The 26,739-nt window shown below is 41.8% G+C and overlaps 1 protein-coding gene across 6 annotated transcripts in view; it reads left to right on the top strand.

Moving 5' to 3' along the window:
* SLIT2 (slit guidance ligand 2) overlaps nt 1-23,821 on the top strand; it is a 242,582-nt gene extending 218,761 nt beyond the window's left edge. For 2 of the 6 annotated variants that reach the window (XM_082237337.1, XM_082237338.1), the window contains 9 exons: nt 5,085-5,178; nt 10,127-10,264; nt 10,357-10,597; nt 12,043-12,173; nt 17,327-17,481; nt 18,344-18,632; nt 20,547-20,758; nt 21,180-21,268; nt 21,938-22,167. In XM_082237337.1, coding sequence (XP_082093463.1) covers nt 5,085-5,178; nt 10,127-10,264; nt 10,357-10,597; nt 12,043-12,173; nt 17,327-17,481; nt 18,344-18,632; nt 20,547-20,758; nt 21,180-21,268; nt 21,938-22,030 — 1,442 coding nt within the window. In that variant the 3' untranslated portion in view covers nt 22,031-22,167. Of the gene's footprint in view, nt 1-5,084; nt 5,179-10,126; nt 10,265-10,356; nt 10,598-12,042; nt 12,174-17,326; nt 17,482-18,343; nt 18,633-20,546; nt 20,759-21,179; nt 21,269-21,937 lie in introns of all 6 variants that reach the window. The other 4 variants (XM_082237334.1, XM_082237335.1, XM_082237336.1 and 1 more) reach the window with 3 other exon arrangements.
* The last annotated feature ends 2,918 nt before the right edge of the window (nt 23,822-26,739 follow it).

The raw sequence follows: 26,739 nt of genomic DNA, 5'->3' as shown, positions 1-26,739 counted from the left end.
TCTGGAAACCAAGCCTTGTGAGGAGCGGTTGAAGGAGCTGGGTATGTTTAGCCTGGAAAAGAGGAGACTGAGAGGAGAGATGATAGTCATCTTCAAATAAATATCTGAAGGGTTGTCACATGGAAGATAGAGCAAACTTGTTTTCTCCTGCTCTGGAGAGTAGGACCCAAACCAATGGCTTGAAGTTACGAGAAAGGAGATTCTGACTAAACATGTTTAGAACCATGGGTTTTTGTTTTTTGTTTTTTTTTTTTAATTTCCTGTGTTTTGAAAGCTGCAATTCCTCTTCTCTTAATAGATTCAGGATTACCTACTTCTCTTTTAAACCTGTGTAACAGAGACTCTTAGCATTCTGCACAACAAGCCATAGCTGGAAATAAAGTGCATATAGGCTGTGACTTTAGGGACCTAGCAAGTGAGGCTGGAAGCACCTGATGCTATAGTGTTGCTGAATCTGAGCATGTGTGAATCTAGTCAGTGTGGTGTAGTGGTTAAGAGCGGTAGACTCGTAATCTGGTGAACTGGGTTTGCTTCCCCGCTCCTCCACATGCAGCTGCTGGGTGACCTTGGGCCAGTCACACTTCTCTGAAGTCTCTCAGCCCCACTCACCTCACAGAGTGTTTGTTGTGGGGGAGGAAGGGAAAGGAGAATGTTAGCCGCTTTGAGACTCCTTTGGGTAGTAATAAAGCGGGATATCAAATCCAAACTCTTCTTCTCTTCTCTAGTCAGACCCTTCAATGGAGAGTCACTGGAGCGCCACATGGGATGGGACATTAGTGTAACAAATAAACATTTAAACAAATTATTAGTGGATCCTTGTATTCCTATTTTAGCTGGCTAGATTTGGCAGGCTCCAGTTTTGTTTGTGGAAAACACCAGTGCCCTCTAGAGGGGAATGCACAAAGCTTTGACAAAATGTTCCAAATGAAACATCAAATTAAAATGTTATGTGTGTCCTAAAGGGTTAAAAAAACACAACCCCCCCCCAAAAAAAACCCATCATCTTTAACTAGCAGATGGTGTAGGGTGGAGAAGTATAGTTCACCTTTGTTTCCAACAGCTATGTCATTACTATGAAGAATAATACTAGAGACAATATCAGCACAGCAGTGAAGCTATGTATATATAGAGAGAGAGGGGGGGGTAAGAACAGATGAAACCTTTGGAAATGAAACATTTGAAAACCTTTGTAACATTATTTACACTTTAAACTCTTGTCTGGCTTTCTTAATGTATTCACATTTGTTCTCTGCAATCTTTTGAATGTTGGGATCATTAAGTGTGCATTCTGTAGAATAGATTATCTAGTCATTTTTCTTGCTGCTCATTATCACCTGCCATTAAGATCATATGTATCTTTGGTCAAGCAAAGCTCTTTCTATGCTGGTACTGGCACATACCTCTTTTGTGTGTTTTGTTGTGTAGCTGATAGAAATGAAAAGCTGTCTTCACTTTTGCTACATCAATTTAGCTTTTCCGCTGCTGTTAGTTGTGCATTATTTTTATTTGTGCTATGCTGTTTCAGTACAATGTAAAAGTCTCTTTGTCTCTTCTGTCTTTGTTACCACAAGCTGCTAATCTGAATGAAGTGGAAAAAGGTTAGTTGCCTTTTAAGCCTATTTCATTACCTTGGTTTCTCTTTTCCCTTTTACTTCAGTTTCCTTATATGGGTTTCAGCTACTGAAACAGCCATCAAAAGATATTTAGCACACTCATCCAAAAAATGCTTTCAGTAAGTTTAATCATATCTTGGTCAAAGCTCCCTCTGCAGATCTTTATATTCCAGAACAAACTCTTTAAAAGTGAACAGTTTTGTGTTCATCCTACTGAAAAGATGTATTGAAATTTGCCACTTTGACAATGCAACTTAAATTATTAATTTTGAGTTTATTAATATTTCATCATTCATAGGATTCTAATATCAAGAGAAGTAGGGTGGGCTTTTTTGTGTGTCTAAATTTCACTTTAGTTTCCTCTACTGAAACAATTTCTAGGACTTTTCACAAGTTTGACCAAAAGGCTGTTTTATATCCGAGAATGTGTAGCGAGTGCGTGCGTGCATGTTTCCTTTCCTAAGTAATGTATTAAACGATTGTTAAGCTAAATACCCAGTCAGGGATAGAATTCCCTGACAAAAAAAAAAGTGATGGATAAAAGTTTTAAGAAAGCCCCTATCTCTCTCAGTCTCAGTACTACAACTTGATTGTGGAGATCAGCCTTTTAGATCATATAGGAAATAAACTTGACTTGATTTGATATGCAGAAATAATTCCTACCTTACAGGCATGTTGTAAAGATTACTGATATAACATATGGGAAATCTTTAGTTGCCTTAAAGTGCTATATAAATGCTACATATTGTATCAGATATCATTTCTTATGTGCTGTCTAACCTCTGGCTATCTTTAATAAACTAATATATGAATATTTACATACTGTCTTCCCAGGGCAAGGTAGATTTCATTAATATAGCAGTGAAAATGTAGAAAAGCCCCACATATTTAAGCAATGTGTAAGAGGTTACAGCAGTCATTTTAGGGAGATTACCACTTCTCCATGGCAATTCCCACAAGAGCAATTTGGATTACTCATCAGATTGCCATTTCCATGTTGTTTGGATTCAACTTGCTGGTTTAATATCACCCATTTGCCCACATCTTCCAGTTGCTGATTTGGGGCCAGGAAAGATTGGTGCTTAAAAAACATGTAGATCAGGGTGTTCATAATGACACCGGTCTCCAAAGTTCAAGTTGATATCTTCTGGCAGATTCGTTCTCACTCTTTTCCACACTCTTTTCTCGCACACTCCTATCTGTGTGTGTAAGGAGTGGAGATAGATTGCCGAAAATTGTCTTTCTTCCAAACCACTGCAAGCTGCCTGGGCTGCTGTGAGCAGTGTAACAAAACACAATTCCCATGAATTTGTTTTTGCTTCACTGATCTGTCTGCCTATACCAAGGCAAAACCACACTCATGCTGCTGCTGCCTAAAATGTAATTTAGAGGACCACAGACAAGATTTCAGGAGCTGCTTTGAGTGCTTCAAAGACCTTCTGTGCGTGTTCTTACTTACCCCGCTTTGAACAGCAGACATGTCACACCAGAAGCTCAAGATGAAACTCCCTCATTTTCAAAATTGGATTGGTATACAGCATGGGGGTTGCTCTTGAAGAAAATATTTAACTCTCTTGTGCACAGAGAACTATTTAGAGACACCCACAGTAGTAGTAGTAGTAGTAGTAGTAGTAGTAATAATAATAATAATAATAATAATAATAATAATAATAATAATAATAATTTATTATTTATACCCCGCCCATCTGGCTGAGTTTCCCCAGCCACTCTGGGCGGCTTCCAATCAAGTTTATTTAAGCAGAGGCTTGACAACCATATGTCAGGAGAGCTCTGATGGTGTTTCCTGCTTGGCAGGGGGTTGGACTCGATGGCCCTTGTGGTCTCTTCCAACTCTATGATTCTATGATTCTAAGTGTTAAAAACAATACAGCATTAAATATTAAAAACCTCCCTGAACAGGGCTGCCTTCAGATTTCTTTTAAAGATAGGATAGCTACTTATTTCCTTCACATCTGAAGGGAGGGTGTTCCACAGGGTGGGCGCCACTACCGAGAAGGCCCTCTGCCTGGTTCCCTGCAACCTTACTTCTCACAATGAGGGAACCGCCAGAAGGCCCTCGGCGCTGGATCTCAGTGTCCGGGCAGAACGAGGGGGGTGGAGACGCTCCTTCAGGTATACTGGACCGAGGCCGTTTTAGTGTCCTTAACAATAGTTTTCTCCAGTGGAAATATACTCAGGAATGATTGGTTTGTTGTAACCATGTAAAGCAGGATTCCTTAAGTGTAGTCAAAGTGGCTGCATGTGGCTATCAAGTGGACACCAAGGCATAAAGATTGGACTTGGAAAGGCATTTTGGAAGAAAAAATAGCAGCAAAGAGGAAGGAACAATGAAGGATGATTGCAAGAAGTATAAGTAAGATGGAACAGAAACCATTGATTGGAGAGCATGCTTGCCCAGGCCCTTGAAGGCAATAGTTGGGGGCCAGAGGCAAATGTTCATTTCTTACTCATTACTAATCCTTACCTTTTTTCCCCCTGCACAAGTCAATAGTTTGGCCGAAAGGGAGAAGCAGAAAGCAGGGGAGGGAACTATTGATAGACCATATCTTGGTTGCACAAAGAGCAGATTAAGACCCACTGAAAGAGCCATAGCCTAATTTATGCTTCATCTTTGTATTATGGAAAATGCTTCCCATGGCTGCTTGCTATGGTCATATGTATCTTGGAAAAGTGTATGTGGAGCCAATATTCACATTTCTACCTAGCTAAGCATCATGCCCCCTTGTAGTTAGAAATTAGTCTGTTGCTGGTTGCACAACAAATGCATGTGAGAGTTGCGTGACACCAGTGTGGTATGGGAACAAGCTATGGAGAAGAAGAACTAAGCACAGGGTGAATGGTCCGTGTGAGCTCCCGTGTAGTCTGCCCAAAGAACAGAAACAAATCTTTATAAAAAGCTTGGAATTTTTCATAGGGTCCAGTTTCCATATATTAGATTTTTCAAGGATATTGGTTGGGGAAACATCTTTGTCTCATTAAAATGTGCTGCTGCCTTTGTTAAACCTTCTTAAAACCTCAGCTGTATTATAATATAATGATATTTTAGTCAGTTGATTAGTCTATTAGTAGGATGACCGATCTGCTGTCGACTCTGCGCTACAGGGAACGTTTATTGTCAAACTGTTAATCAACCTCTTTGGGGCAGTTATGCGTGTCTGCCTGAATTTGCTGGCCTGATTTTTATCGATTGCCCAGAGCAAATCCAACTGTATAAGCAAACGAGTTAAATGGCAGTTTTGCAGACAAAGAGATGTTGCCGAAGAAAAGTCATGAGAAGCGAGATTACAGCGGGAGAAAAAGAGATGATCATTTGCCAAGTATTTTAGCAGCTTATGCGACTGGAGCTGCTTGGCTGTACTAAAAGTTGCTATAGAAATAAATAGTTTTTACACTTTGCTTCCCATGTCCCGTGGTGGTCTCGTAATGGAGATTGGATATACTTTGTTACAGGTGAGCTGTGTGAAGAGAAGCTGGATTTCTGCGCCCAAGACCTGAACCTCTGCCAGCATGACTCCAAGTGCATCCTAACACCCAAAGGATACAAGTAAGCCCTGTATCTTTATAGTCCACTTTGTTTGTGTTTTTAATCGCTGCTTTGTCCTCCTCAATGGCTGTGGGCTTTGTTTTTCCATGGGGGTGAATTGTGCTGTCATTCCTCATTCACGGGAGTTGTGATCACAGAATAATGGCTCAATGGATTTTCCCTTTGGTTTGCATGGAGCCCTGTGTAATAACATGAAGATTCTCTGTCGAGTGACCAGTTTCCTAGCAGTGTGGATTAAGTACTGACAATGAAGGATTGAGAGTTTTTATGCTCCGTGACAATCCACACAAAATCCTTTTGGTTACTTGGACTAGGAAGTGAATAATTATGCTAAATTAAAGCTGGATTATGAAGCTGTAATTACATGATGGGTTATTAGCAAGACACATTGGAAACCATTATACAATAAGGAGGTTCATCACCAGGAAGGCTAATCTTTAATTAAATGACATCCTTATTATCATTAATTAGTATGCACACTTGAAAAGTGGTTTTTAATGGACTTTAGATGAGTAGATTTCAGGAACCTGTTGTTCTGATCTGCACCTGTTTTATGTACCATGTTGTGTTGTGCCAAAACAGCAGTGGGCCCATTGTGAGTTGTCATTCTAAGCACATTTAGACACCAGTTTCCATTCTACAGTGCCAACTTTAGTTTGTTAATTCAAGCATTTGTGTGAACATAACACCCACCAAGTGGAACTGGTATTTTGATCATCACGGTTCGGTCACGTTTATTTGTTCCCTTTCTTCGACCCTTGAGAGGTGGAAGTGGGAAATCAGAAGTCAAGAAACCAGGACAGGCCTGCAAAACTAAGAAACCACCAAGCCAACAAAAGCTCAACAGCCATGTGTGTTAGTTCATATGGGCTTGGCAAGCCTCTTGTTTTAGTTGATTGCCTGGGACTGTAAAAACGAGGAAAGTTAGCCATGCATTGTAGTTTGCCAAATGATTGACAACAGTCTGCATCTGACTTGGTGAGTTGCCAGGTGTGCAGATCTGCACCACTGAGAGAATGGAGGACAGGTGTGTACAAGGTGGCTGCTTTTCTTACAGGGTGGGTAATATTTAGCACAGCTGATAAAACATAGAAGGGGTTTTCACTGAAGAGCAGAAAAGTCATTCAACATTGTTGAAAACATATTGGTGACTTATCACGTTGCAATTTTTATTCATGACGAATGCAGCCACAGGTTGTGCCAACCAGTATTAGAAACTGAGATATGAAAGCCAGGAGCTAAATGGCACCTTAATCCTAGGTTATGGGCACAACAACAAAATGTCTAGACACACTTTTTTATAACAAGAATATAAAGCTGAAAATGAATGAACTGCAGCCAAAATATTATGTTCATTTTTCACATAGGCTAGTCTTTCCCCTGCCCGACCCCTAATATTCTTATAGGGATTCTCTTCTCCAGTCTTCAGAGCAGCTGGAAGTGGGGAGGCAGGGAAAGGTCCTCCTATCCTTCCACTCTGCAGTTTTGATCCGAAATCTTAGGCGTGGTACTGCGCCCAGAGCTCAGAAACTGCTCAAGCTAATGAAATTCTCTGTTGCAAAATGTGCCTAGAACAATGGTTTTGAACACTCGTGCCAACACTGAAATGCTTAACTCATGAAGGATCTGTGCCAGACTGCAATTCTAACTCCACTTACCTGGGAATAAAGGTAAAGGGACCCCTGACCATTAGGTCCAGTTGTGACCGACTCTGGGGTTGCAGTGCTCATCTCGCTTTACTGGCCAAGGGAGCCGGCGTACAGCTTCCGGGTCATGTGGCCAGCATGACTAAGCCACTTCTGGTGAACCAGAGCAGTGCACGGAAAGGCTGTTTACCTTCCCGCTGGAGCGGTACCTATTTATCTACTTGCACTTTGACAAGCCTTCGAACTGCTAGGTTGGCAGGAGCTGGAACCGAACAACAGGAGCTCACCCCGTTGCAGGGATTCGTACCTGGGAATAAGCCCCATTAAATTCAGCTGGACTTATTTCTGAGTGGACGTGGTTAGGATTGTGGCCTACGTCGCTGAAATGCTGAGCCAATCCTGGCCATTGTAATTCACAAGTAACTTATAACAGCTTCATGTACTACGGTATGTGCTATTTGAGTAGTGTTACAAATGACGAACAAAAAGCAGTATTCCTAAGAATTGATAAATATTGTAAGTCAATTTACCAAACAGGTTCAAATGAAAATTTGCTTTTCCTAGGCATTGTACGTTGTTGCTAGGAATTATGTGCAATTGATTAGCCAATGTTCACTAGAAATGTAAGGCAAGTAACAAAATTAAGAAATATTCTCTATTATTTGGGATAACATTAAATATTACTTTAAGAAGAAAATAGCAATTTATTTATAATGACAACTGAACCAGATCCACATGCATAAATTGTAGTGCCTTTGTAATCTACAAACCATCTTAGCAGAATTATTCAACTGTACAATATAGTTAATTTTAATATTATTTTTACAACATGTCAAACTTGAGTGGCACTTAGATACACACAGAATATTATTTTTTGACATTTTAAATTAAATAACAAACTGGGTGAAAGGTATTTTATGGAATGCCTAGGCAATGTTTGGAACGATAGATATTTAGTACTTGGTTTGGTTTTTGGAGTGGTAAAGATATCCTAGGTATTTTTAGATGACCTGTATGAAAATTTTGCCTGTAACGAACACTTTTCCAGGCAAAAGCAGGAACCTTAATGTGTAATCTAGTCCTACATAAGAATGCAAGAGCTGTTGCTAAGAGAAGTGCAAAATACTTCTTGTAACCCTTCTACCCCGCCCAGTAATTTAGATTTATTGATAATAGACGTGGATTTCCGACCCAATCTATTATTCCCATTGTTGCAATAAATTAGTGCCAACATCTCTTCTCTTGCTATACTGCTGGATAATGCTTTGAGCCAGCCTAGAATTGATAGATTGATCTTTCGGAAACATAGGTCAGAATTTTGGTGGTCTGAAGTGGAAGCCTTTCACACCACCTATAGATTGGTACCAGAGATTCAATCTGGGCGGTGATATTTTTCTAGAAAAGGGGGTTCCAGAACTCACCTTCTCCAAGTGTCAGTCCAAAGGTTGCCACCTTTCATTGTTGCCCTCGGCGCTTGCCTAAACAGGTCTCATCTTCCAAGCAGAAATCTCTTCTAAACATCTCTGAGCCAAGAATGTGGCATAGATCAGCTGAAACTCATGCAACCTCTTGATGCGGTTAAGTTGTTCATAAATTCTATTGGACAGAAGCCAGGTAAAGCATCAGAAACATGAGTAAGCTACATCCTGGGAAGTAATTTGACCTGTGCCTTTGGGGGGGAAAAAATGTCTGGAGGATGCAAGCTGTCTGTAGCAGATCTAATTGTTACATCCTGTTTGTCAGCTGATTAGCAGAATGTGGGACTCTCCTTTTTTTAAATTCTCCAAAGCTGTGCTGCCTCTGCCTAAGTCAGGCTTCCTCAGCTCAGCCTTCCAGATGTTTTGGCCTACAACTCCCATGATCCCTAGCTAGCAGGGCCAGTGGTCAGGGATCCTGGGAATTGTAGTCTCAAAACATCTGGAGGGCCGAGGTTGAGGAAGCCTGGCCTAAGTCTTTGAGAAAGGTTAGACTTATTATTTGAAAATCCATGAAACTGCTTGGGAAACATCATGTTTCTATGTAGCACACCTTCACAAGGTTTCTAAAGTAGGTTCCAAGAAATTTGAAAGGGACCCTCATCTCCTAGGGCTCACCTGATTGCTTACCGTATTTTTCGCACCATAGGGCGCACCAGACCATAGGGCGCACCTAGTTTTTAGACGGGGAAATCAATAAAAAAAAAATCTCCCCCCCCCAGCCCCAAAGAGCAGCGTACAGGCTGCACACAACCTCTCCGTGCCAGAGGGGTTGTGCTCGGCTATGGCACAAGCCAAGGCAGTGAGTGGGATGGATTGCGCTGGCTGCTTTGGCTTCCTCTTTAGCCCTGCGCAATCCCTCCCTGCCGGGAGAGGCTGTGTGGAGCTAAAGAAGTCATAGCCCTGTGCAGCCTCTCCCTGCCGGAGGGAGGGCACAAGCCTGCATTCACTCCATAGGACGCACACACATTTCCCCTCAGTTTTTGGAGGGGGAAAACTGCGTCCAATGGAGCAAAAAGTACGGTACATACTATCTACTTAGTCAACCTTGATCAGCACGTTTGGAAATCTTTGGAGGCAGTGAGATGAAGGTGGGGCCTTAGGCAAGCCCGGCTGCCTAGTGGCCAGGTAGTTGCTGAACTCTTTTCCATCCTTCCAGAGGAAAGGAATAAAAATTTCAGCAGTTTTTCTCCCTAAACATTTTCTGAAGATCCCATAACCTATGACCTTGATAAAATAAACTTGACGTTACTCATGAAAAAGTGGAGTCAAAACTTTATAGGTAACAGCTAAATCTAGCATCTCATTTTTCATCTTTGTTAGGTGAAAAATGCATTTCTATTCATGCTAATTTGACATGAAGTATAATATTAGTTCAGTTGATGTTTTCAAGTTAGCATGTATAAGCTCTGAGCAAAAATATTTGTCTAGATCTCTCCAACTAAGGTTCGTGTATTTGCTAATTTTGAAAAAGTATGTGTGCGGCTCCAGTTGCAAAGAGATCTGTCAGAATGATTCATGAGAGCCCTCAAGATGTACATTCTGAATATTTGATATAATGTCAGATAATCAGACAAAACAGAAAACAAGGCAAAGCTGACAAACATTAAATTGTGGTCTCTCATGCAAAGCAAGGTCTTCAATCAATATACCAGCTTTCACCACCAAGCTCTAAATACTTTCTTCAAAGTACAGTACAATACATCTTGAAAACTGAAGATATTTTTTCTTAACAATCATTGTCTTTCCCACTTCGCACCCTTAAACCTACAGCTTTCTGCTTAGCAGTAAGGAATTGCAATTACCCATGTATTTTCCACTCTGCAGATGCAACTGCACACCAGGCTATATAGGAGATCACTGTGATGTTGACTATGACGACTGCCAAGACAACAAGTGTAAAAATGGAGCGCAGTGTACTGATGCAGTGAATGGTTATACATGCATATGCCCTGAAGGGTACAGGTAAGGGCAATTCAGAAGAGCATGACAAAACATCTGCTATCACTTCTAAAGAATAACTTGTTGGACATAATTGTGTCTTTGTTTGCATATAGTGGACTCTTCTGTGAGTTTTCACCACCAATGGTCTTGCCTCGCACCAGCCCATGTGATAATTATGAGTGTCAAAATGGAGCCCAGTGCATCATCAAAGCCAATGAGCCAAACTGTCAATGTCTGTCAGGTTACCAGGGTGATAAATGCGAAAAGCTGGTCAGCATAAATTTTGTAAATAAAGAATCCTACCTGCAGATTCCTTCAACAAAGATTCACCCCCAGACCAATATCACTCTTCAGGTAAGGCAAGGTGCTATTAAATCCACCAATCATAAAATTCCTAGCATGGCTGGTGGTGGTGGGAATTATGGAACCCATCCCATGTTTCTGACAACATTTAGGAAAGGGGTGGGGAAACTGTGGCTTTCTAGATGTTAGTAGACTGTAACTCCCATCATACCTGACAATGGGCTATGACGGCTGGGGCTAATTGGAGCTGGAACCCAAAAGCATGTGCCAGGACATGGATTACTCACCCCTCATTTAAGAAAGGTAAAGGTAAAGGACCCCTGACAGTTAAGTCCAGTCATGAATGACTCTGTGGTTGCGGCGCTCATCTCGCTTTACTGGCCGAGGGAGCCGACATTTGTCTGCAGACAGTTTTTTTGGGCCATGTGGCCAGCATGACTAAGCCGCTTCTGGCGAAACCAGAGCAGCGCATGGAAGCGTCATTTACCTTCCCACCGGAGCGGTACCTATTTATCTACTTGCACTTTTTTGCATGCTTTTGAACTGCTAGGTTGGCAGGAGCTGGGACCGAGCAACAGGAGCTTACCCCGTCGCGGGGATTTGAACCGCTGACCTTCCGATCGGCAAGCCCTAGGCTCAGTGGTTTAGACCACAGCGCCACCCGTGTTCCTATTTAAGGCATGTGCTTTACATCATTTGCCACAATGCTGCCTTACCATTGTGGGTTAATGAATCCAAGCCACTGCCTCTTCACTGCGTAAGAATGACGGTGATGGGTAGGGGAAGGAACGTTTTCGGGAAAGTAGAGACCAGGGCGAGGGGTCTAACCTTTTCCCCATTGATTGTTTCCTCCTTGCAACTACCTCTCTCCAAGCTGCTTTTGCCCAGTTGTGTTTGCCACATCAAGTGCAGTTAACCTCCTAGTTTGGGGAGGTTTAGGAGAAAAGCAGCGAGATGCAAGGAAGAGCTGTGCTTTTTTAAATGCCATGATTGAATATACCATGAGTCTGTCTCATGACGCCAGTGTGGTGTAGTGGTTAAGAGCGGTCGACTCGTAATCCGGTGAACCGGGTTCGCTTCCCTGCTCCTCCACATGCAGCTGCTGGGTGACCTTGGGCCAGTCACACTTCTCTGAAGTCTCTCAGCCCCACTCACCTCACAGAGTGTTTGTTGTGGGGGAGGAAGGGAAAGGAGAATGTTAGCCGCTTTGAGACTCCTGAAGGGGAGTGATAAAGCGGGACATCAAATCCAATCTCTTCTTCTTCTTCTCAATGTGATGCATAAAATGCCTCCAAGCAGAACAGCACTAAGGGCTCTGGCTCTCAAATGCTACACAAAACTGCCATTTTAATAATAATTGATTACATTAGTGAAAATAAATGTTTGATTTTGTTACCTGGGCAACCCAATACACCTTTTTTCATTTGAAGTAAATATATATTTTTGAAATGTCTTTCTTTCCCGGTCTTCTAATGAAAACTTTGGTTTGCCACAAGATTGCCACAGATGAGGATAGTGGAATCTTACTGTATAAAGGTGACAGAGACCATATAGCTGTGGAACTGTACCGTGGACGAGTGAGGGTCAGTTATGATACAGGATCATACCCAGCCTCTGCCATTTACAGGTTGGTCTATAAATAATAATTCATTTATATATATATAGTCTCCATATCTTTCTATTCTTTGAGGTGCCTGAATTTCCACCCACACAATAGCTACTGGCACTATGGCTGGGCGATACCTGGTTTTCAACATCACAGTATATCACCAGCTAAACATCATGATATACCAATATATCACAATGTCTGAAATAAGGATGGAACTATGTAGAGGTGAACAGGGTAACATCTCGGCAACCGCTGCTACTTAGGGGTTTAAAACTGCTAAATGATGGTATTATCAAATCACCTCATGGTCACTTCCATCAGCAGGCAAGCCAAAATGTATCTCAATAGGACTTTTGGCTTTGGGCTTGGCTACCAAATGGTGGTCATTCAGAACAATCCAGGGTACAGTGATGAGTCATAATAAATACAAATAATCTGGGAGAATATTGAACAAAAAATAAAATTTGATGCATACCATTCTATCATAGAATCATAGAACTGTATAGTTGGAAGCCCCCTGCAATTCAAGAAATTCAGCTAAAGCATCCATGGCAGGTGGCCATCTAACCTGATGGCCAATGTGAAATTTAACTCAGAGACAGCGTGCTTTTAAAGATTTCTGGAGAATATATTAATGTTCCATCCAGTTTTAAGGTCAAATTTAAAATTTATGAAATCATTAGGTTTATTTTAAAAAAAACACCATTATGTTTTTGCATATGATTAACAATTTAATCTATTTTCAACTAATTTAAGCAATTTACTAGTGTCAAGTTGCATCTGCTTCCCTACTCAGGGCCAAGTGCAATTCTACATATGCGTAAGCCCCACGGAGCTCAACTAAAACCTGCTACTAGTCCCTGTTTTTCAGGGAGGGAAAGAACATAAGTGGTGGGGCAAAGGAAACTGGTTGAAGAAGAATTCTCTGTGTTCACTTTCATGGCTCTGTCATTCCTCTCTCACGTACACAGAACTCCTGAGGATAATAAAGAACCCAGGGCAATGTCTGCTTCTTCCTACTGGGGATGAGGGTTGGGTAGAGGACAGGGTACGGCAGGGGCTAAAGCTAGTTGTGATTCAAGGACCCGACCCCCACTTGGGAATAAAGACACGTGGACACAGTATATTAGGTTAATGGGCTAGAAAAAGGCCACAACTTTATTGATTACAGCATGTGAGAAGGTATTGGCTTAGGCATTGGGCCACAGAAAATTTGACTCCACCCACTCGGAGAGGGGCGAGTCTGATGAGGGTTATCCACCAGTAGGGGGAGCCTGTTGATGCAAATACAACTATAAGCTCTCCCCTGATGTCACCGGGGGTCGTGCCATGGCCCCCAGCCACGCAGGGCATCGGACAGGATCCACGACCGCCGGATTCCTTTAACGGAATACCCATAAGTGAAGGGGTAGGCGATGGCCACACCTTGCCCCTCCATACACCAACAACGCATTTGAGCGGCTAAACCACACCCCTGCAGTGTCACCCGATTCGATGCCCAACTGGGAGGCGTGGCGCGCCAGCGATGATGACAGGGCAGGGGCAAGACGCCCCCTGTGTGACGCGAGAATTGGCTCCTGCTCACAATCCCTCCCCTCCGGAAGGAGGAGAGGCTTTGCAGCAAAAGGTTATGGAGGCATACATACTCAGTCTGCATCCAGGGGCTAAAGCTAGTTTTCTACCACCACCAATGCCTGTCGAATAATTCCTCTCAAATAGAAAACTGGAATTAAAAGACTAAAGCCATTCAGTACAGTTGTTTTGCAATAATATCAAAGGACCCAGATGTCAGTCGAATGCTAAGAAATTTTTATGTAGTCCAAAGAAAAATTATCCCTGTAAAATTCTGCATTTTCTATATAATAAAAGCTGGCTTTTAATATTCCTTGAAAGGATTTTGAAATATTCTGTTCCTTTTTACCATGCTTTTCTTATAGTACCATAATTTGTGTAACCAATATGTTCTTTTTCCACATGCATACATTTAATCATGTTGAATAAAAACAGGATTACTGTGGACAAAAGTACTGACATTAAACATTAAAGCACAAAAGGGAATAAAGATATACTTAAGTGTATTTTTCCCCCTTGTTTGAAAACTTAGAAGAGATTGAAACTAGATCCTTGTATTTGAGGAACTGGAAAGACTCGGGGATTATTGCTCTTGGATTTATATTTTAGTTTCTGCTTTTGCCAGCTATTTTCTGGGAAGCAACGTGCAACCAAAGCTCTGCATTATTTCCATCTTGATGCATTCCAGCTTCCTTAATCCATCACAGCCATCTATATAGTCTTTTTCTCCTCCTAGTCAACTTTGAAAGTCAAATGTGATGCTCCTCAAGCCTTATTATCCGTCTTCCATAGAAGAGCTAGGATCCATAGTCAGAGGTTCCCATGTGAGCAATGGAACTCCTTTAGTCCTCCTACCGTCCCCATGCTGTTGCGCATCAAGGTCTCCCAGGCCCCCCCAATAACTCACACTTCACACATCAATTTTTGTTTAAGGTTTTTGGCATGAATTTGGCCACAACTTTATTTAAATACACACACATGAGTGGTTGCTTGGGCATTGGTTACGACTATCTGTCCTTGCCCAGGGACAGAACTGACTTCCGGATTCCAGCAGAAGCCAGTCAGGGAGAACCATATTGGGGAGAAATGAAGCTGGGCATCAGTCCCTCATCTCTCACCCTCATGCCCCCTGGGGCTTGCATGGCTCAAGTCCGATGCCAGGGACAAGGACGAAAGGGATGGCAAGCCCCTGGATTCCTTTAACGGAATTCCCTTTCAGCACCACCATTGGAGGGGCAGGCACTTACCCCTCCACCAACCAATTTGAACCAATGCCTAACCGCCAACCTTGCAAGTTGTGACGATTTGCTACGCAGTAGGCAAAAACCAAATGGCACCAGCCAATCAGCCAAATGGACAAAATTCCTACCAGGCCCCTGCCCCAAGGCAGACGACCCCATGACAGGCATAGCAAGGTCAGAGGACACTGAACCCCCCTTTTTCAGGGAGGGTGGGTGGGTGATCCGGTGCACGCAGCCCGAGAGAAGGCCCCAGGCTGCGAACCCTGTATTTAAGACCTCTGACCCTCCCACACTTTAGCAACATAACATTCTCCCCAGCAACGCTCCTTGCTCAATCACGACATGTGGCCAATTTGCCCAACAACAGTGGGATGGCCTTTTTTGGCCAACGCGTGCGCTCTGTTATGGAGAACACGCTCTCTCAAAATAATTCAAAGTACTGCACTGGGAAGCAGCCTTCGATGCAACACAGAAGTCTGCAGTTGGAGACAGATGCTGGGCAAAACCCCTCTGTGTGCACCGATGTGCTTGACTTTGTGTGCAGGTTTGTTTTGGATCCCACTCAAATGTTTTAGAGCTTCCAAAAGATTTTAAGGTTCTTATGGCACTGAGTTATGATAGCCTCTCCAGTCCCTTCCATGAATTGGGTATTTATTCACACAAGCACCGTGACATGGAATGGTTCTGTCTATGGAGGAGAGCAGCAGCCCCTGCATGGCATTGCCAGATGTGACAATTTGGTTCAGAGGAGCAGCAGAGGACAGCCAGTGTGGTGTAGTGGTTAAGAGCGGTGGACTCATAATCTGGGGAACGGGGTTCGCTTCCCCGCTCCTCCACATGCAGCTGCTGGGTGACCTTGGGCCAGTCACACTTCTTTGAAGTCTCTCAGCCCCACTCACCTCACAGAGTGTTTGTTGTGGGGGAGGAAGGGAAAGGAGAATGTGAGCCGCTTTGAGACTCCTTCGGGTAGTGAAAAAGCGGGATATCAAATCCAAACTCTTCTTCAGCAGGGGGGAGACACTAGAGCAGGGGCCAGCAACCTTTTTCAGCCATGGACTGGTCCACCGTCCCCCAGAGCATGTCATGGGCCAGACTATATTTTTTTGGGGGAAATAATAAACCAATTCCTATGCCCCACAAACAACCCAGAGATGCATTTTAAATAAAAGGACATATTCTACTCATGTAAAAGCACCAGGCAGGCCCCACAAATAACCCAGAAATGCATTTTAAATAAAAGGACACATTCTACTCATGTAAAAACACGCTGATTCCTGGACCGTCCGCGGGCCGGATTGAGAAGGCGATTGGGCCACATCCGGCCCCCGGGCCTTAGGTTGGCTACCCCTGTGCTATAGGGAAAATGAAGTAAAAGCCAACCCCAGGTAACCAAACGAATGGCAAAATAAACACAGCAAAAGTCTGAGGGCCAAATTAGACAGGGCATTTGATGTATAATTGCAGTTAAGGTATAATTTTCGAAATTTAAATAGCCATGTGGAGAGGAAAACATCAGCTGTGATATGCAGGAAGGGCTTGTAGTTATGATAAAAAAACACACACACACCCTGCCACTTTTGTTTTTGTCCATGGAGGGAAGGTTCCATTGGTTGCAATAGCTCAAAGGTGAAGGCGCAAACACACTTGTTTACAAACACCTGGTCTTTTCTCCAAATGCCTGGTGCTCTGCCCTTTATTTCTTGTCTCTACTCAGATTCTTGTCCTCTCTTGTGATAATTGGGAGGGACAGGGCATGGTCTGCTAGGGGAATTCTGAAGATTTATATTGGCCAAGTGATGACCGAGTATCAGCTAGGCCTGTATTTAAATGTAGTCTTTAAGAATTTCAGGCCTGCATACAAGAAGCTGCCATGCTCTGAATGTGGTGGAAGAAAGGTGTAAAGTAAAACTTATTGGTTTCTGGGTTTCCCTATAATATGTCTGTTTTTGAAGTAACATGGCGTTGGCATATTCCTTTAAACGATAAAAAGGTCAAGGGTTACGGCTGCAAACAGTCTGTTTTTGGTGACTTTAATTGCCTGTTGACTTTCTCGTCTGTATGTTCAAGTCAGCCAGGAAAGTGCAGTTCTCTGGGATGCCACAGCTCATGATACCTGAACATTTAGAGAATCTTGCCTAGAATCTACAACTGTTCTCTGCAAAAACTGTAGCACAAACTGAAGACAGTCGACAGCTCGAAGTTGTTTGAGTTCACTACGTTATGCATAACCAGGAAAATGGTCTTGGTCTATTCCTTGTAATTTTCTGAATACTGAATGTCTGGCTATTCATCTATACTGTGCTAAGGAAGAACATTCAATGTCTCGGATATTTAAAATATCCTTTATTCTTCTTCCAGTGTTGAGACAATCAATGATGGAAACTTCCATATAGTTGAGTTACTGGCCATGGATCAGATTCTGTCTTTGTCTGTTGATGGAGGAAGTCCCAAAATCATCAGCAACTTATCTAAACAATCCACTTTGAATTTTGACTCCCCGCTCTATGTAGGAGGTAAGGAAACAGTGTGTACAGTGTTTCTATTGTGAGTATAAATAGCATATATAGTCTGGGGAAATGCAAATTATATATATTAGTTAATACTGTACACCAACTGAAGCAATATTTATGACAATTTCTGGTTTTACAGGTGTGCATTTTCTAAACCAGCCTCATTACAGAAATGTTAGCTATGCCCTGGGACAAATCAGACCCTTCTGAATCAAACAGTGGCTGTGTATACATTACTGACTTAAAACACAGTGAAGTCATTTGCCCTGATGTGTTTCAAATCACATTTGCATGTCACTGTACACATCAGTGCAATTGGTTGTTTTTCCACCCAGCTGACTTTCCACACCAGTGTGCAAAGAGTATGTCCTGCAATTCTCAAATCGGATTGGTTCTGGTTTTGTGGGGAATGCGTCATAATGTAGTATTTCTCAAGAACCTACAGGATAAATGTGGATTGCAGCTAACACCACGTGTATACAGCTTCAAAAACCAAATGTAGGTGTGCATAGGATGCAGTGTAAACAGGAATGTGTACATAGCCTGTGAGTCTGGCTGCATTCAGATCCACATGGCACTACCTTCGGGTGAAATGTTATCCCATCTACATTGCAGGCATTTAACTGCAGTATGTACTTGACACTAGGACATCTAAGTCTGCCTCCACATTATTCATTCAGTCAACATAGCTCTGTAGAGATGTGGTGACTGAAAATGTTGTTTTGTAACGGTGAGGAAATTATCTGGATATCTCAATGTACCCATAGCTAATCACAGTTAGGTTTTTAAATAGCAGTGGTGATCTTCAAGTAATTATGAAAATTCATTTCATAGGTAACAAGTTGATGGCTTATTTGTTTTCCAGGCATGCCTATGAAGAACAATGTTGCTGCCCTGCGCCAGTCTCCAGGTCAAAATGGCACCAGTTTTCATGGCTGCATCCGTAATCTATACATCAATAGTGAACTGCAGGACTTTAGGAATGTCCCACTGCAAGTTGGAATTTTGCCAGGCTGCGAACCTTGTCATAAGAAAATGTGTGTCCATGGGACCTGCCATGTGACTAGCCAGTCAGGCTTTGCTTGTGAATGTGATGGAGGATGGACTGGCCTACTCTGTGATCAGCAAGCCAATGATCCTTGCTTAGGAAATAAGTAAGTCCTTGTTCAAGTCCCTTTCTAATATTTTACATGTATTTTACATGTATGTACAGTGGAGTACGGTAGGCTTTAAAAAGTAGTAGCACACTTGAAAGTCTCTGGGGTGGGTGCGCAGAATATAATTGCCCACCTTTTGGACCACATCTTACCTAGTTTGCTGATTAGCGAATTAATACACTAATCAAAAGTTGTTGAATGCCATCGTTCAACAACCAGCAGGCTGCTACTGGATCACATGCCATCTTTAGACCACCTTTCTATATTCTTCCCTTGCAAATTTAGTTTCCTCATTATTTCTAGACAACATTACAAGAGGAGATTGTAGCTTAAAAAATGAATAAAATGTCATCATTCCATTCTCTTGAGTTTTTAACACCTCTCTAAAATCTTATTTTGATGATTGAAAAAGGACCATTGGTTTGTAATTGCTTTTTTTTTTAAAACTATGACTATGAACAGCTCTCAAGCATTGCTCCCGATGCAAATAGCAGCTTCAAGGGATCAATTTTCATCCATATCGCAGCAGGGGAGGAAAGAGCTAGTTGCTCTTCTCCATCCTCTATGATCTTAATGATTATCAGCCCCACCCCAAAGCAGTGCGCGCTGCATTTTTCAGAACATCCACATTAAATGTGAAGGTGCATTTAACATCCCATCCAGTTTGTCTCAGGGATTTTATACAGTTGTACATTGTTTTGCGACTGGGATCCGTTCCGGAGCCCCAGCCGCTAGCCAAAAAGGACGCAGGGCAAAGCGCCGCATCTGCGCACACATGCAGAACGGTTTGCGCTTCTGCACATGCGCAATTGGCAAACCCAGAAGTAAACCGTTCTGATACTTCCGGGTTTGCCGCGGACATTCGCCGGAATGGACGCTAGACAAGGCGGACTTTTATGGAGGTATTACTGCATCATGCAAGCATTCAGGTAGCAATTCACTCATCAGTGCTAAAGAAAAGAAAAACGACTTTGTTTATATCTACCTTCTGATTGCTAAGTTTTATCTTAAATCTCAATGCCATGTTCTCTTTGGTCAAAGTCCAAAAGGGCTTTCTCAATTGTTGAATTCCATGGGGATGGGGTGAAAAGAGCCCAACAGGCACGGCTGGCTCAAGACATTCTGGCACCCGAGGCAGACCACAAAACACCTCCCTCCCACCAGGGAAGAAGGGCTGAGTGAAGTTCTACATTGGGATCAAGGGTGGGAGTGGACCAGCAGTGTCTCTCATTCACCAAGAGGATGCAATAGAGGTGGTTGGGTGGCACTGCCAAGGTGGAGGCAGATCCAGCCTTCAAGGAGCGTACCACTGTGGAAGCAGCGGGCAATTCATTTCTTGGAGGGCGGATTTGCTGCCCCTGTGGATCAGGCTGCCTGAGGTGGTTGCCTCACCTTGGCTTATGGGTGGGCCAGCCCTGATTACAGGTAAGCCATGTCTTCTTCTTTTTCTTCTTCCTCTTGTTGATCATTAATAGCTCGTATCAACCTCAGTCATTTTAAGCCAGATTATGCATTCCTTGCCCACAGAGTCTCTAACACTTAAAGGGGGGGGGGAGGGCAGGGATCTTGAGGAATGCAGAATTTGGCACCTGTGACACCTTGCTCAGGTCTTCCATAACACATCTACAGTGGCAAAATTCCAGTACTAACAAAACAAACGGGCTACCTTCTTCCGTATCGTTGCACTAACCTTGCGTACCAATTAGCGCAGGCCAAACGGCTTCGCTCCATGTCGTACTGACATGTAGCGCGTTCTAAAAAGGAAGGGGAAGTAAAAACCCTATGAGCCATTTCCTTTTTGAGCACAGTCCAAAGTTTTTTGTTTTGTTTTACAGTTAATGTCGCTTAGCCTTGGATTGGAATGAATACAGTAATTTATTTTTATTCTCTTGGGCTTGTCTCCCCCTGTAGATGTGTGCATGGTAGCTGCTTGCCAATCAATGCGTTTTCATACAGTTGTAAATGCCTGCAGGGACGTGTCGGTGTCCTCTGTGATGAGGATGAAGAACTGCCTAACCCCTGCCAGTCCATCCGATGTAAACACGGTAAATGCAGGCTTTCAGGCCATGGGAAACCGTATTGCGAGTGCAGCAGCGGATACACTGGGGACAGCTGCGATAAAGGTAGATAACCAGTTTGTCACAGTTTCACATAAGAGGGAAAATATTCGTTTTATTGTCGAAACATAATAAAGATGGAGAAAAACAAACAAACCCCAGTCTTGCACACATGGCAGTACATTTTTCTTTGGGCTTCTTTTTTATTATTTCTTCCCCCCTTTATCCCACCCTAAGCTCTACAGAGCTTCTCTCAGTGAAAAAGGAATATTTTTTTTAATATAATAATGAAGAGGATTTTTTTTAATATTAAAAATGATCTTTGAATTTAATATTAGCACTTGGAAGATTTTTCCCCCATCAAGTATTTTGCTGTGAAAACTTTTTTCTTTGTTCAGAAGCGACTTTTTACTATATTTGAACTGCCACCTTTTACCTGCTATATCTTTCTGTATTTATTGTTTCTCTGCCTTCTGCAACTGCGAAGCCAAATCCAATGATTCTGCTCCTAGTTTTATCACAAACTCTACTTTTGACCTCTCATCTTCAACTGATTTATCACAGCGAATTATACAGGTGAGATGGATAAAAACAGGATATTTTCCCCTCCACTGTCATCTTGTTCTTTTCTTTCCTTGTCTATCAAGGCTCTTTCACTTTTCTCTCTCTCCACCCTCCCCCCAACTTTTTTTCTTCAGCTGACATATATTTATTTTGTACTTTGCATCAATGTGACTAGAATAGAATATGGGGTTTGGGTTTTTAACCCAGATGTCTCCTATTTAAACTGTTTTTATGTCCCAGTAATTTATGAAGTTAGTGGAATGTAGCTTCTATTAAATAACAGATTGAATAATATTTAACTCAAGGTCTAATAAATGAAATTGCATGCTGTCTCAAGTACTTCCCAACAGTAAAAGAAACCAGCTGGTCGTGCTGTTAGGAATAGATGATGTGTATTTTTGTAATAAAGGAAAAAGAATTAAATTTCCAATTTTCTTGTCATTGTAATAGCAGCGTATTTATGGGTTTAGGAATAAATCACCACTAAAGAATAAGCGAATCTGGAAAAAAAAGCGCAATCTGCTTTTTTTAATCCTGTGTACCAGAACCTTTATTTTTCCAAGATAAAAGTAATGTAAACAAGAGTCTATATTTAGACGCATTTCATCTTCTTAGTAGATGCCAACGATTGATATCATTGTATGGTGTGTCATCTGGGGGCTGCTCTTTTTCACGTTGCAGAAATCTCTTGTCGAGGGGAACGAGTCAGAGATTACTTCCAAAAGCAGCAAGGTTATGCCGCGTGCCAGACGACCAAGAAGGTATCGAGACTAGAATGCAGAGGAGGCTGTTCGAATGGGCAGTGCTGCGGACCATTGAGGAGCAAGAGGCGGAAATATTCTTTTGAATGCACTGACGGGTCTTCATTTGTGGATGAGGTCGAGAAGGTTGTGAAGTGCAGCTGTACAGCGTGCCCCTCCTAAACATGCCCTTTTTCGCTCCACTTTTGTCTTTTTTTTAAATGTTGTATACTTATTGACCGTGTCTTGGGACTAATTAATGCTTCATAGTGGAAATATTTGAAATATATTGTAAAATACAGAACAGACTTATTTTTATTATGAGAATAAAGACTTTTTTCTTCAACTGCAACAAAACAAAAATTAAGTGCTTGAACTGAGACTTCTTGTACCCAATAAAAATACCTGGTAACATTTCAACAGTGATGGAAAAACTTAACAACTTTTAACATCAGCCCTTCTTTGTAACATTTTGAAGATAAACAGGCACTTTGCTCAAGTGACTTTCAACCCTACAATCTTATTGATGAAAAATCAACCCCAGAGTCTGAGGCTTTGCTTTCTTTTTTTACTTCCTTAACTAGTTTTTCGTTGTCGTCATTTTTGGTTTTACTCTCTCGACAAGATCATATCAAACTCTTCCAGGGCGTGCAATGAAAAGGCACAAGGCGAACAGAAATCCTTTTGCGCAGATTTATGTTACGCGTTTTGTACGGCATAAAATAATCAAGTCGGGAAAATGAAACATCTTGCCTCCTTAACAGAAGAGAAGTCACCATAACCCTAAAATCTCCTGGTATATTCTTTTATGTCGGCATGTTAGCAAAAGAAGAAATTGAATGAGTGTTTATCTACCCTCTTCCAGTATTAATTTTTTTTGTAATATAAATGTTAAGGGGAGGATAAAAAATAGATTATTGTTGGGAAAATTAGGTATAATATGGAGTTTTGTTTTTATGAGTTCTGAGCAACTCTATACAGTATTCGGTTTATTGAGAAATATTTATTGTATCAAAGTACACTGTACTTAACATTTAGGCCACCCCTTTTACTGTTTTTTTCCAATGCTTTAATATATATTAATTTATATTTGTCCTGATATTTTTGTACTTCCTGTTGTTGTTGGGGTTTTGTTTTGTTTTTTTTTAAAAGAAGACTTAATCAGGATAGTTGCAATAGGACTAACATGGCATGTTCTCACGGGGTAAATAGATTTGGTCTGGGTTTGTTTTTTTCTCCTTGGCAACCTATCATCTGCCTGGTGTCACTGAAAGAACTGGATGGCAGAAGCAACAACAGGTTGTAGTTTTCACGATAGCAGGGGCATCTCTCAAGTCCTTGTAACGAGTGAGGGGTGAAAGAGTCTTTACAGTAGATGGCAAATGTATGGAACTGAGCATTTCCCTGATATACATTGCTTTGCAGAAAATGAAATGATGTGTAGAAACTTGACACTAGAAAAGTAGACCTTTACAAACTAATATTCCCTTGGAGTATCCTTCCCTTTAAAATTAAAAAAGAGGCTGTATTACCAAGAACTGTGACTTTTCCCAAATATTAAAACTACTTTACTTGTCCTAATGTTTCCCTTTGTTAACATTTTTTGCTGCTAAATCACAATATAGAATTGGTAATAATTCTTCATAGTTGGTTGTGTTCTTTTTTTCCAGTAAATCTCGGGGTACCCCGTAATGGGGGTGTTTTTTTTCAATTTTTTTAAAAGAAAAAGTTAGATGTACATGTGTAATACGGTGTTTCTTTGTCTTATTTGGACTGATATCAGTACCTTTACTGATGTTTGTAAATTAAACAGATATTTACTTCAGTGCTAGCTTTTGCTTGTATTCTTCTAAGAAGTTTAACTTCCTCAGCGGCCTATAATTAAACTCCAGTAGCATAACAAGAGTCAGATTAAAAAGCTGTCCCAATCAAAAAAAAAAAAAATTAACCCAGGGAATATATTCCTGTCAAGCTAAAGGAGGAACCTCCATGCCTGTCTTGTAGCTTCAGAACTATTTTACAGTTTTATCTCCACAGTCAAATAGTTGATTCTCGGGATCATGCATACAGTGGTACCTCGGGTTAATAACTTAATTTGTTCTGGACGTCCGTTCTTAACCTGAAACTGTTCTTAACCTGAAGCACCACTTTAACTAATGGGGCCTCCTGCTGCCTCCACACCGCCGGAGCTCGATTTCTATTGTAGGCACCCCACATATAGAAATGAGCAAACCAGTGTTATTTTAGGGAGCAGGCTAGCATTACTTACATCATAGGAGCCTACACAACACCAAATACTGTTGCTGTATGTAGGTTTTATTTTATTTCTTTTTTATCTTATATTTTGGAAATGCACATCCAGATGCATTTTTTCCTTTAAATTTTTTTGGGTCCTCCCCCAAGAGAGTGGGGCCCTAAGCTATAGCTTGTTTAGCTTATACAGTGGTACCTCGGGTTACATATGCTTCAGGTTACATATGCTTCAGGTTACAAACTCCGCTAACCCAGAAATAGTACCTCGGGTTAAGAACTTTGCTTCAGGATGAGAACAGAAATCGTGCTCTGGCGGCGCGGCAGCAGCAGGAGGCCCCATTAGCTAAAGTGGTGCTTCAGTTTAAGAACAGTTTCAGGTTAAGTACGGACCTCCGGAACGAATTAAATACTTAACCCGAGGTACCACTGTACGTAAATCCGGCACTGGATATGGTTGTCTACAGGAAAGGGTGTACTGTAAGCATTGTCACTCTGTACATCAAAGAGAACAATCGATAAATTCCAAAAGGGGCAGACTCTTGTGTAAGATCGCTGTGAGTGTCAGTACCAGACCTCAAAAGAATGATTTAGTACTGGGGATGCAGTACCATCCCCAAGCGATCTTAAGGTGGAAAATGAAATTAAGCAGAGGGTGAAATGGCATAGTAATGGGTGACTTCTTGCCCTCACACAGACTGGGTAAATGTGCGTTCCGCTGACAACAAAGAGGTAGCATTTCTAGATGTCCTTAATGATGGTACACCACCACCCTTCCTGGGAGCCATCAGAGGGGAGATGACCATGGCCTTAATCCTAAATGATGCCTGTAAACTTGTGTACCGTATTTTTTGCACCATAACACTCACTTTTTCCTCCTAGAAAGTAAGGGGAAATGTCTGTGCGTGTTATGGAGCGAATCCCTGTGGGTGGCGGGGGGGGGGTCTGCTGCAGTCGTGAGCAGAGGATCCATGGTTCCCCTTCCTTCCCTCCTCTGTGGTTACAAAGCATGGATCCTCAGGATTTTTGCATTGGGCTACTCCAAACTCACTGTCAGATCACATGTCTGTGGCCACAGCATGAACCACAAAAATCATATATCCACTATTTCGTTTAGAATATTTTTGTTTTTGTTTTCCTCCTCTAAAAACTACTTGCGTGTTATGGTCTGGTGCATGTTATAGAGCGAAAAATACGGTAAGTATTGTTGAACCTATTAGGAACAGTAACCACAGTGCTATCAGATTTAACATATCATTGCCAAAAAAAAAAAAAAGCTTCAAAAGAGAAAACTTCTAAAGAAAGAGACAAATTTCTCCATAATGCTTTGGGACAAATCAATAATAGCTCAGCTATAATGTATACTGCAGATTGGGAAAGGTACCGCGAGCGTCAAGAGAACTGTTCGCAACTGAAACATTTGAGGTTTCAGGGAACATAGTTTCCAAATTTTGATGGTAGTTATTAATTAGATTATTTGCATTCAGCCTCTGCAGTATCTTGTAGCTGTTAGGTAAAATTATACTGATATTTGTGATTTGGCCCCATTTAATTACTTATTTAAAACATTGGCATAATAGCACATTATGTGTGCTGAATATGATAATGAATTTGGGCAAAGCCTGCCTACTGGAATGTCAAGATCATTCAGCTTTAATTCATAATTTGGAGAAATTATAGTGAATATTGGTTAAAATGAAAGTTGCCATGGAGTCTGGAGAGGAAGGGTGTTCCTTAAGTAGTCTCCACACAAAATGGAGAAGTCTATTCTGGGCTTCACCAGAAACCAATGCCATGTGTTGATCATATTGGCAAGATCGTATTCTTCAGTTTAGCCAATTCTACAGCAAGCATAGAGCTTTTTTCTCACAAAAGAGTGAACAAGCTTTGGAGCAAGGAAGCACAATACCAAAGCTTGATGGAAGACATGAGAGGGGGTAGACTGGAATATCAGGTAACTTGGAAGCGGGGGGTGAGGGGTGGAGAAAGGACAAGACAAACATGTTTGCATCTCTTTGATTCCATTCACTAAACGTGTCCAGAGGAGGGCAACCAAAATGGTCAAAGGCCTAGAAACGATGCCTTATGAGGAACGGCTAAGGGAGCTGGGCATGTTTAGCCTGGAGAAGAGGAGGGAAGGGGTGATATGATAGCCATGTTCAAATATATAAAAGGATGTCACATAGAGGAGGGAGAAAGGTTGTTTTCTGCTGCTCCAGAGAAGCGGACACGGAGCAATGGATCCAAACTACAAGAAAGAAGATTCCACCTAAACATTAGGAAGAACTTCCTGACAGTAAGAGCTGTTCGACAGTGGAATTTGCTGCCAAGGAGTGTGGTGGAGTCTCCTACTTTGGAGGTCTTTAAGCAGAGGCTTGACAACCATATGTCAGGAGTGCTCTGGTGGTGTTTCCTGCTTGGCAGGGGGTTGGACTCGATGGCCCTTGTGGTCTCTTCCAATTCTATGATTCTATGATTCTAAAGGCGTTTCAA

This window comes from Podarcis vaucheri (assembly GCF_965113315.1).
Source record: "Podarcis vaucheri genome assembly, chromosome: 9".
Lineage (NCBI taxonomy): Eukaryota > Metazoa > Chordata > Lepidosauria > Squamata > Lacertidae > Podarcis > Podarcis vaucheri.
Note: the sequence above shows the minus strand (reverse complement) of the source record. Positions and strands in the feature narration are given on the sequence as shown.